Source organism: Astatotilapia calliptera, chromosome 10, assembly GCF_964374335.1.
Source record: "Astatotilapia calliptera chromosome 10, fAstCal68.1, whole genome shotgun sequence".
Classification (NCBI taxonomy): Eukaryota; Metazoa; Chordata; class Actinopteri; order Cichliformes; family Cichlidae; genus Astatotilapia; species Astatotilapia calliptera.
This window is the reverse complement of record NC_137431.1, coordinates 15,106,724-15,118,125: the sequence shown is the minus strand read 5'-3', so window position 1 is coordinate 15,118,125 and position 11,402 is coordinate 15,106,724. Positions and strand designations below refer to the sequence as shown.

At 40.7% G+C, this 11,402-nt stretch overlaps 2 protein-coding genes across 6 annotated transcripts; one reads left to right on the top strand and one right to left on the bottom strand.

Annotated features, from left to right (window-relative positions):
* The first annotated feature begins 219 nt into the window (after positions 1 to 219).
* Positions 220 to 6,357, top strand: lipia (lipase, member Ia). 2 transcript variants are annotated; one of them, XM_026183051.2, is made up of 11 exons: positions 220 to 376; positions 682 to 760; positions 1,939 to 2,309; positions 2,383 to 2,491; positions 3,210 to 3,311; positions 3,416 to 3,505; positions 3,587 to 3,751; positions 3,905 to 3,994; positions 4,596 to 4,704; positions 4,795 to 4,980; positions 5,100 to 6,357. In XM_026183051.2, the coding sequence occupies exons 2-11, from the start codon at positions 703 to 705 to the stop codon at positions 5,182 to 5,184; spliced, it is 1,365 nt and encodes a 454-aa protein (XP_026038836.1). In that variant the 5' UTR covers positions 220 to 376; positions 682 to 702; the 3' UTR covers positions 5,185 to 6,357. The 2 variants fall into 2 exon arrangements, with proteins under 2 accessions (XP_026038836.1, XP_080163652.1); XM_080307526.1 differs by lacking the exon at positions 682 to 760 and having other exon boundaries at positions 273 to 376.
* LOC113031215 (uncharacterized) lies at positions 6,179 to 11,290 on the bottom strand. 4 transcript variants are annotated; one of them, XM_080307528.1, is made up of 7 exons: positions 9,779 to 11,290; positions 9,351 to 9,441; positions 9,057 to 9,156; positions 8,577 to 8,682; positions 7,183 to 7,391; positions 6,935 to 6,998; positions 6,179 to 6,813 (listed from the first exon to the last, which is right to left on the bottom strand). In XM_080307528.1, the coding sequence occupies exons 2-7, from the start codon at positions 9,379 to 9,381 to the stop codon at positions 6,775 to 6,777; spliced, it is 549 nt and encodes a 182-aa protein (XP_080163654.1). In that variant the 5' UTR covers positions 9,382 to 9,441; positions 9,779 to 11,290; the 3' UTR covers positions 6,179 to 6,774. The 4 variants fall into 4 exon arrangements, with proteins under 4 accessions (XP_080163654.1, XP_026038982.1, XP_026038983.1 ...); XM_026183197.2 differs by lacking the exon at positions 9,057 to 9,156 and having other exon boundaries at positions 8,577 to 8,681; XM_026183198.2 differs by lacking the exon at positions 9,057 to 9,156 and having other exon boundaries at positions 7,183 to 7,337; positions 8,577 to 8,681.
* Positions 11,291 to 11,402: the final 112 nt, after the last annotated feature.

Genomic DNA, 11,402 nt, shown 5'->3' with positions numbered 1-11,402 from the left:
TTTTCCAGAAGTGACTTATGGAAAATCCCTTGAACATGTTTCACTTTCATTGTTATTCCTCCCTGATAAATCGCAGCACTTTGAAAAACAAATGCTAGATTTTTGGTTCCAGATCAGAATAATCTCAGTCAGCAACAAGCATAACCGGTGTGATCACACAGGAAGGGGGAGCGATTTCATGGGAATTTCTCACCTGTGAACACAATGACCTGGGGTAAGGGGGTGTGGTTATCTATGCGAAAGCATGCTGGGCGGGAGCATTGCTGTGCTGTTCCTCTCACTTCCTGAACTGAAGGCCTCCAAATATGTGGAGGTACAAACGCAGGATAACCTAACATTCAGGAGCTTTGACACACCACGTTACCCTGCATTGAAGGTAAGACTCTGATTACAATAAAAACATTTCATATTCTTACATTCTTTGGAGAAAGGCAGAACCTGTACTATACAAAAGGCGTGCTCTATAAATCACCAGTCTCAGGGTGTTCAAGGAGCAAACACATATTTTTCTGCTCTTTTCTGACTCCTGTTTGGTAGATGAGTAACCAATTAAGGATACAGTGTAAAGTATTCGAGAAAGAGAACCGTCTGTTTTGTTTGTGTGGTTATATTATGAACAGGATAATGTTTGAAATGTCTTTTTATGTAATAGTCTGATCTAGACTGATTAATCTATTTCAGTTTAAAGTGCCCGTGTAAAGCATGCTCCTGTGGCAGTATCTGATAACCTTTCTGCTGGTTACTGTTCAAATATGCAAAGGTAGGAAACAAATCATGAAAATGTAAATGGCTTTCTTTACATATCAGCTGTGTGTGTGTGTGTGTGTGTGTGTGTGTGTGTGTGTGTGTGTGTGTGTGTACAGTGTTTGCACACACGTACAGCTGTGGTCACAAAACATATGACAAAAATGTATCACAAGTTTTCAGTCAAGCAGCATTTGAGGAAATGCTGTTTCTTGGAATTAGTTAAGGGTCCTCTTCTAATTTGACTGTAAGTGGAGTCACTGCTGATGTGCAACTGTTACTGAAAAACACATTTCTGTACTTTTCTTTTCATCTTAGTAAATAACCATCTTGTCAGTGATAAAATCTTTAAACAATCGAATAATCTAGATATCATTTCAAGTTCTTACAAAGTCCGTGTCTAAAATATGCATTTGCTTAGCAGTAGATAGTTATATGTACAGAGGTGTGTCCTGAGCTTGGGTGCAGTAAGTTTCAGTGAGTCAGTGCGACATGAAAACTTGTAATGAGGAACAATGAACTACACACTGAAACCAGTAGTACTGATGTCACAAGATGACATCAGCACAATGTTGGTTTGAGATATTATACAAACACGCTTTCGGCACTAAGTGATCACAAAAAAATGGTTTGCATGCTTTAGTCACACTGATGTTAAATCTCTTATGAGAAACATGTGGCCAAGGTAGCAGCGATACAAATTCAAAACCCGTTAAAAATGCAGTATTAAAAGACAAGATCTACAACAGCAACAATATCTATGCTGGTCAGATCCATAAAGGTCCCACAAATTACATGAGACACACACTGGATATGAGGAATGGAAGTAGTCACTGTGATGTCAGGTTTGAGGCCTTGATTTTGGGGTTCTGCCCTGTTTTAAATCATTTGTAGAATTCACAATGAAGCAAGCAGCAGTATTTAACAAGTAACTCCTCCAAAAGGCTCCAACACTGAGTCAATGAATTGGAGATGTCCAATTCATTGACTCAGTATATGTATATATATATATATATATATATATATATATATATATATATATATGACACATGCCTCTCAAGATGGCGCAAAGTTTAGACGTATAGTATTTAGATGTTGTGCAATCTTTCCCATGCAATGTCTGCAGAGATCAATTACATAATATCTTATTTACCTGAATGCATCTGTCTTGTTTTGTTTTTTATCTCTCACCAGCTGAGAAATGCGATGAATTTACCGATCTGAATCTTGGTCACTCAATCATTGGTACCAGCCTCAAAGTTCGGTTGTTGCTATACACTAGATTAAATGGGACATGTGGTACCCTTATGTCCCACACCGACCTGTCTGCCTACCCCCAATTTAATGCGTCAAAACCGACCACCTTCATCATTCATGGGTATCGGCCCACTGGATCTCCACCGAACTGGCTCAATAAGCTCACTGAGCGTCTGCTGGTCAGGAAAGACATAAACGTTATAGTGGTAGACTGGAACTACGGTGCTGCGACTCTGAAATATTGGGAAGCAGTGAAGAACACACGCAAAGTAGCATCCAACATCACAGCTTTGATTAATATGTTGCAGGTATGGCAAGTTGTCTGATTTCAAATGTCAGAGTGTGTAGTGTCTAGCGATTCTAAAACTGATATTTTTTCAGGAGCACGGAGCCGATCTGAGCTCCATCCACATGATTGGTGTCAGTCTAGGAGCTCACATATCAGGCTTTACGGGCGCTAACTTGAAGGGAGAAATTGGAAGAATAACAGGTAAGAGTGGCACTTACATTGACGTCACTTCCACTTCCTGATATAGAATTAAAACCTGAAGTGGTATTTTTACTTGTTTTAAATCCCTCTAAAACAGGCCAATAGTAAAGCGAGCCTAATTTATGTTTCAGGTCTTAAGAACAATCTTATTTGACTCAATCTAAAGGAGAAGAAAACTTCTTAAGAACTTGTCCCATTGAGAAGTTTGCATGACGTTTGGAAGCTGACGTGCTTAAGGGTGACATTTTGTAGTGGCTCTTGACTGAGCTTTTAATTCCTAGATTTCCAACTTTAGAAGTCACTAATAGCAAAAGGAGATAAAGCCACTGGTGCTGAAGGGTTTAATAAAAGTTGCAGAGTGTATGAACAATGTGTTATTTGTCATGGTTGAGTTGTGGACTCAAAGGAACATACCGTGCTTCGGGTTTTGCCTGGGTTGGAGTCGCCATGAAAAAAGCGGCACAGTTTTGGTAAAATTCCCTGAGGAGAGATGACGTTCAAAGATCACGCTAATTCTCTGGAGGCTCACTGAGAATATCGGGTTTAAAACAGCAGGGAAAAACTGTCACATGAAAAAAAAGATACGTAGAAAAAAATGAGAAAAGGAGACAGCTATGAAGGTCAGCTGGGATAAGCGCTCGTCCTAGGTGTTGTCGGAATATTTAAGTGAGGTCAACATTCTGTTTTCGACTGATGTTTTCTACTGTGATGTTTGCAGCACTGGATCCTGCTGGGCCAGGGTTCAAAGGCAAAAACCCAGAGGACCGACTGGACTCTTCAGATGCACAGTTTGTGGATGCCTTGCACACAGACATGGATTGTCAGTCAATCACCTTATTTATTATTATGAAGAATTTCTTTTCTTTACACAAAACAGGCATACACGTTGTGTATGTGTGTCAATTTGTTATTGTTATATTACAGTGCTGGGTTTCAGGGAACCTTTAGGTCACATTGATTTCTACGCCAATGGAGGAGCAGACCAACCCGGCTGCCCAAAGACTATTTTCTCAGGTAAGATCAGTAAGTTTAAGAAACTTTTGGTATAAAGAACTGAACTTTATGTTAACAATTTACTTTCTCATCCCTGAAAAGGACAGTATTTTAAATGTGACCACCGGAGATCGGTGTTCCTCTTCATTGACTCTATAAATGCCACATGTACCAGCAGGACCTACCCCTGCTCGTCCTATAAAGACTTTCTGGATGGCAAATGCTTAACCTGCAGTCAGTTTGGTAATGCTGGATGTCCTATTTTAGGTTGGTGATGAAAAACACACAGATTAAATTTTCTGTCAACTAACAGGCAGTTACGAAAATCCAAATATGCACATTTTGCCAGTTTGTATTTTATTTCTTTAGATTTTACAGTGTATTATTCAGCACTGACACAGGTGTTTTAACCTAACCCAGGTTATGACGTCATAAAATGGAAAGACATCCTGCTGGAACAGAACCAAACAAAGGCCTACTTCAGAACAAACGAAAAATCTCCATACTGCAGTGAGTAACAGTTTACTAATGATCAGTAAGCTATAAAAAAAAAATCCTTAATTTCAATACAGCATACAATCTGATTGTCAGCCTGCACTGCCACCTAGTGGTAGAACTATACTTTTCTCAATGGTTTAACACATTTTAATGTGCCACTTTATTAGGTACACCTGTTCAACTTGTTATTAAAGCAAATATTTAATTAGTCAATCACATGACAGCATCTCGGTGCATTTATTACATTTGCCAGAGGTCAGAGTAGAATGACCAGGCTGATTTGAGCTGTTAGGAAAGCAACAGTAACCACTCTTTACGAATAAAGGTATGCAGAAAAGCATCTCTGAATTCGCAACATGTCAGACCAAATGGGCCACAGCAACAGAATCAGAAAGTCTTGGACCAAAATCTCAGAGGAATGTTTCCAGCACCTTGTTGATTCTATGCCATGAGGAATTTATTTGTTTATTTATTTTTTTATAAAAAATCTAAATGAACAGTTATGTTTATAACCCTTGAAATGGGGAATGAGACAGAGAAGCAAGACAGGTTAAGTGTGTTTTATAGTTCAAAACAAAAGACTTGAATTAAAAAATGTCATGTCTTTGCTCAGTGACAAACTACAGGATAGATGTGGTGATATGGAACAAGGATGTGCAGTGGGGATACTTGACTGTTAAACTTCATGGCAATGGTAAACAAGCACAGGCAACCATTGACCAGTAAGTCTCCTCTGCATATATAGCCAAGATTTGTCTTTACCTCCATGTTACTACCTTCTCTAACTAATGTATTTTTCCCCCTCATATTAGTAAATCCTTAAATTTCAAGAAGTTCACAGACACCGAGCTGTTGGCTGCGTTTGACAAAGACATTCAGTGGGTGGAAAAGGTGTCTGTTAAATTCTCCACTGGGAATGTATTGCAGCCCAAACGTAAGCTCAGAATTCTCCGAATCCGTCTCAAAAACCTGGAACCTAAAGGGAATAAAGCACAGGGGTATGCAAAAATTTTACCTTTAAGAAATGACACGCAGCATCAGCTGGTTTCTTTGTTGAAGCACTTCTTATATCTCCCAGCTGTAGATTTACCGACGTGTCTGGTTTTTCCCCTCACAGGCCTCTGTGTCGATATGACGTCCTTCTCGAGGAGAACAAAGAGGTCACCTTCAGGCCAATTCCCTGTGAAGAATCCAACTTCTAAAGGGGAGAAAAATTGCATAACATTTCACTGCATGTATGGAGAGAGATTCGGCTGATTCTACAGTTCTTCCAGAATTGTTCATGAAAAGACCAGCACTGCTAAAACAAAACAAAATAACACAATGTTGCCTCACAGTAAGAAGGTCTATGTTTGAGCCAACTGGCTCGCTGGGACTTTTATGTGCAGTTTGCACTGTCCCACAGTTATTTGGGGGTTGGGTTAACTGGTGATTGAGTCTAAGTTGGCTGTCGGTGTAACTTTGAGTGTGGACTGTTGTCCGTCCCTGTTGTTAATGCGATAGACTGGTTGGCCCCCTGCACCTCTGAACTGGATAAGTGGAAGATGGATGACTAGACCAGTAATGTGAATTAGACAGATTATCTGTCACAAATGAGTGAAAAAATACTAACATATTTACCTTTTTTGATAGAAAAGTAGGGCTGTCAACGTTAACGTGGCGTCACGATTAACGCGATTAACGCTCCAGATGGGTGAATTGTGTTAAAATGGGTGTAGCTCAGGTGGCAGAGCAGGTCAGCCACTAATCAGGAGGCCGGTGGTTCGATCCCAGGCTGCCTCCTGGCTGGGCAAGATACTAACCCCATGTTTGCCTACTGGTGGTGGTCAGAGGGCCCGGTGGCGCCAGTGTCCGGCAGCCTCGCCTCTGTCAGTGCGCCCCAGGGCAGCTGTGGCTACAATGTAGCTTGCCATTGCCAGTGTGTGAATGTGTGTGTGAATGGGCGAATGACTGAATGTAGTGTAAAGCGCTTTGGGGTCCTTAGGGACTGCGTAAAGCGCTATACAAATGCAGGCCATTTACCAAATTTTTTTAATTGTGTTAACCCGTTAACGTTGACAGCCCCTGTCGAACACATAATGTACGACTGATAGATTTTATTCCCTTTAGGCCTTTTGTTTTTGTTTTTTGTTGCTTGTCTTTGCTTTTATTTCTGTTTACTTTTTTATGCCAATATAAATTTTCAACATACATATATCAGTAGTAACTATATTTATTTTTAATAAACACACAATGCACATCAGCACCCAGTAAATTTACATTCTTTGTGCAATCAGAAAGAAAACAAGTGCTATTTTTTTTTCTTTTTACAAGCCTAAAATCTGTGTGCTCATCCATATTACATTATTATAAACAAACTCTTGAGTCTCTGTAAATGAACTGCTGCTTGTCATTTCTCATCCTTCTCTCTCTCTGAGTCACTGTCACAATGGATAAAAATGCAGTTCAATTATGCCGTAGTACATATTGCCACCAATCATTGTCTTAATGGACGGTGATGAGTGAAATCTCCTGGAAAACTCAAAATGTGAGATTACAGTTCCCCGGTAAGAATGTTTATGAATGCCTTTGGTGACGTGACGAGAAAAAAACAAGATGTTTGATGTGTAACTGCGCCGGTCATCTCCAGAAGGAAAGGACAGTTTGCTGCAGCCTCCGTCTTTATGTCTGCTTCCATCTTTGCACTTTCACCAGTGACTCAGTAAAAATATTAAGCCCTCTGGGTCAGCCCACTCAGCAGTCCAAAAAGAAACGGTAAATCAGAAATCTGATGAAAGAATAGTCGTCTTTGCTCATTTAGACATGTGCTTCTTCATTCGCTGAATTTCCATCTAAAACGGAAAAAGATTGGATTTTGAAAAAAATCAAATCATGATAAATCTTCCCACCTTGAAGTGTTTACGCCCATTGAAATACGATGTTACTAAATTTTATTATCCTCGGCCACTTTACCTGTAACGTTAAGCGAATCCTTTTCTCCTCATCCAGCTCATTCATCAGCAGTTTGATTTCTTTGCTGGAATAACACAATGTTGTTAAATTAGCACAGCAAAAACCTGACTGAAACTACAGTTGGTTGGTACTGATGCTGGGCTGGGAGTGTCAAATGCCCTCCAGAGTGAGGATGAGCAGGTAAACAGAAAACTGTGCAGATGTCTACAACTTATAGCTAATGTGCAATTAGGGAAAGACAGCCATACTTGTGCTGAGTCTTCATCTGTTCAAACTGGCCCTTCAGGTCTCTCAGCTCTGTCTGCAGTTGTTCCAGGTTTGGCGAGGCGTGCCCTTCTGGATTTCTGCTGGGCTGTGAGTTGATGCCTGCAGGCGGAGCTGGGTGCAGCACAGCAGAGATAGCCTTTGGCAGGAGAGAGGAGAAAGACTCTGTGGGCATAGTTTTGGTTTCTAATGCCTGTGGAAAACACAAAAGAAATATAAGAAGTTGTCATTTACTGCAGTTTAACAGCTGTGGATTGTACGACCTTTAGCATTTTATTTTATACACTGCTCGAAAAAATAAATAAAAATGAAAGGAACACTTTGAAAACACATCAGATCTCAATGGGAGGGAAAAAACTGTGCTGATATTTCTACTGATAAAGACTGCATGATGAATGATGATGCCACATTGTGAAATAGAAATAAAAATGATCAACCTACAAAGGGCCGAATTCAAAGACACTCATCACCCATCAAAGTGTGGTGTGCTGTGGGATCTTCCCTGGAGGAGGAACTGTCTGCATTTTCTCAACACATTGTGAAACACCACGAGGAACCCACAGGAACACTGCACCAACATAGGGTCTGACAATCCAAGGACTTGATAACTAACGGCTGTCAGGGTACTGCCTTTTAGCCTGAAGAGGTCTGTGTGCCCCTCCATGGATATGCCTCCCCAGGCCTCCTTGACCCACCACCAAACCAGTCATGTTGAACTACAGGCAGAATAGCGTTCTCCACAGCTTCTCCAGGCCCTTTCACGTCTTTCTCACAGCCTGCTCTCATCTGTGAAAAGCACAAGGGGTCAGCGATGGACCTGCCAATTGTGGTATTCTAAGGCAAATACCAGTTGGCTCCATGGAGGACGTTGGGCCCTCAGGCCAGCCTCATGAATCAGTTTAATTGTTTGCTCAGAGACATTCACACCAGTGGCCTGCTGGAGGTCATGTTGTAGCGCTGGCAGTGCTCATCCTGTTCCTCTTTGCACAGATGATCAGAAGGTTAAGGACCTTCTATGCTCCTTTCCAGGAGTAACTGCCTGTTTGATGTGCTTTCCTGGAGCAGTTAGACTACCTGTGCAACCTATGTAGTGTCCAGGTGTCGTCTCATGCTACTGGTAGTGACAGTGACCCTAGGCAAATGCAAAACTAGTGAAAAAACACTCAGGAAAAATGTCAGTGTCCTCCACCATGTAAAACCATTCCTGGTGTCTCATTGTTGGCCCTCAGTGCACCTGTTGTTAATTTTATTAACAGCAAAACAGCTGAAACTGATTAACAACCTCCCTCTGGTCAATATTCTAGAAGTTTAATTATCTTGATGCTATGCTCTGATTAAAAAGTGTTAATTTCATTCAGTTTTTGAGCAGTGCACTTACAGGCGGGATGGATCCATTCTGAGTTGTTTGTTGAGTTCCTTCTGGCAGCGAATTCCTTACTTCACTCTGGGTTTTCTTTCGTTCCTCCTCCATCATGAGTGTTACCTGTAAAATAAAGTCTAGTTTGAGACGTCTGATGAGTAAAATACATTAAATGGTGACATGTCGTTCTAGCTTTTGGTGTTTCTTAGTCCCAGAAGATGATTTTCAAAAAGGGGACCGATTCACTACAGGGCAAGTACCTTTTAACTTTGTTTTAAGTAAGGAGTCAAAGTAGATATCTTCTGCGTCTCTACTTGTCTCTCTGTGTGTGTATGGGGCAGCTCAGAAAAGTTAAATTTATCCCAAGGACAGAGTGACACAAGCAGACCACACCACACACTCTTTTCAAACACAGCACCAAGCTATAAACAAACTGGACGATTAAGAAATGGAATGGCTTGGCTTGTAGATGGCTTTCATTAAAAATGTATACTTCCCAGAGTCCGAAGCTCTGACTGTAACCTCTCATCTACAGCATGAGCTGCGTGCGCATTCAGCTTCTCCGTGATAGACACAACTGACACAAACTCCTCAGTGTCTTTGAGAGAAATGGAGATTACATGTTAAAACACACCTCACAGAGCTTGGAAGTCACTGAATGGTCATTCTTAGACATCTCGCTCCTTCTTTTGCACATTTTCAAAGTCTAGATTAACATTCTGCCTCAGACATGCAGCATCCGAGCACAGTAGCATTTCAATATATGTAACAAACAATAGTTGCAAGGCTTACCGGGAATGAGGGCTGAACTATAGCTGCCCATCGTGACAGAGAAGAATACAGTGAAAGACAGAAAAACCCTGCAGTGCCCTTAAGTCTACATCTACAAATGACAAATGGGAGCAAGTCAGTGGGACACAAATCAACAGAAACCTGTCAGCTCAGTGCAGTCTCACACCGTGCTGCTTCTTTAAAAGATCTGTGCTCTTTGTCATGAATCAGCCCAGCAGCAGAAGTATTTCTTTATCAGTGAGTGTGAGAGAGAGACTAAATGTGTAAGAGCAGAGGCAGCTGTTTCTCTCATGCCACAGCAGTGAACTAATGGGCAACACATGCTGGAGCCAGTGCAGAGTAGGGAGCACAGTGACAGATTAGTAAACGTACTAAACCAATTACCAGATTATTGTCAGTTAAAGCCACGATCCGGAGCGCACGCTCACCTTGTTTTTCCAGCTTCGCCGCTGAGATAAAGCAGCATCTGCGGTAACTCGACACCACCCATTGTAATCCACAGTGGTCTGCAGAGTATGCTGCGATGAAGAGTGGTGCTGTCCGGTCTAAGTTTAGAGCAGAGCCCCCCCATTCTGCTCCCAAATATCAGCGGCGTCACAGACTGACGGCTGACAGTTGTTTAAACGCACAAACGATGCAAAAAAACAAAAAATCTAGAAGGTTGACGACTTCAGTTTAATTCTCACAAGCTGTTTCAAAACAGTCGTTTCAAAACGCTAGAGAGGCATATCCACGTAAGGTTTGCAATAATGTCTTCATAAAAGGACATTCTTGTGAATGAGTTAGTAAAACGGTGAGTAAAAAAAAAGAAAGAGGAAACAGAAGAGTTTCCAAACTCCCTCTACACACATTCACACAACTCGCATAACACAACAACAGACTGTCCTCCTGTCACAGCTCCAGAGATCAGCTGTTGTCGAATGCTTGAAGAAAAAGATATTTCTTCAGCTTAGGTTTAAAAAGTGACCTCAGGCAAGCATCAAGCTGTCTGGGGTCACTTTGGAGGTCATTCCAAAGTGTCAGTGCCACAAGATGAAAGCCAGGACCCCCTTTTTGTATACCTTTCAGCTGTAGGATGGGTCAGGAATGATTAGGTTAGAATCTTGAGGGAGTATATGTACATATGCATTTCTACCAAGACCATTTAAAGCTTGAAACACAAGTACTATCACTTTACTTTGTAAGGGACGGAGCCGGTGCAGGACTGCTAACACTGGAGTAATGTGATCTCGGGTTTTTTTGTTGCAGTTAGTAGTCTGGCTGCAGCATTTTTACAATAGTTGTAAGAGATGATTCACTAGTTGTTTACAATGCTGTAGTCTAAGGTTAACAAAGGCACACATGGCTTTCTCTAGATCTGATGGACCTCTGGAAAAATTAGTATGAAAATTGTTCTGAGGTGGAAAAAATTGCTTCAGGACATGGCATTTGTCATAATGCCTAATGACTGTAATTTCACAGTGCCCCAACTTTAAAAGATGTACAATATTTAGCAGCTAATATCAGTAATATTTAACCATTTACATTAACATTTTAAGTGAAAATAAAGCCTATCAAATGTACAGCTTTAGGAAATGTGAAGATTTTGAACTTTTTACTGTATTTTCATTAGCTTTTCCTATCAATAAAGACCCCCAACCCCCATTGCCACTCAAACTTCACCAAGGTACAAGAACACTTTCTGTGAATTACTAAAATAAACCTCAGAGAAAATAACTTTTACTCAGTGTGATTGTTTTTAATGTTGCTCTTAATTTGTTCTGTTATTGTGTATTCTTTACGTTTGTACGGGATATTGTATGTTTTAAATGTTATATACTTATGTGGTACGTGTATTTTGACTTTTGTTGCCAGGTCTCTCTTGGAAATCAGTTTTTTAATATCAGATTTTTTACCTAGATAAATAAAGGACTAATACAAGAAAAACCCCCACTTATTTTCTAAATGTATAATTACAGGATAGTCTGTATTTTTGTAGGAAACTGGAGGAAAAAAAACAAAACAAACAAAAACAGGAAATCTACAGCATCTGATTTAAACATTTGTGGCATC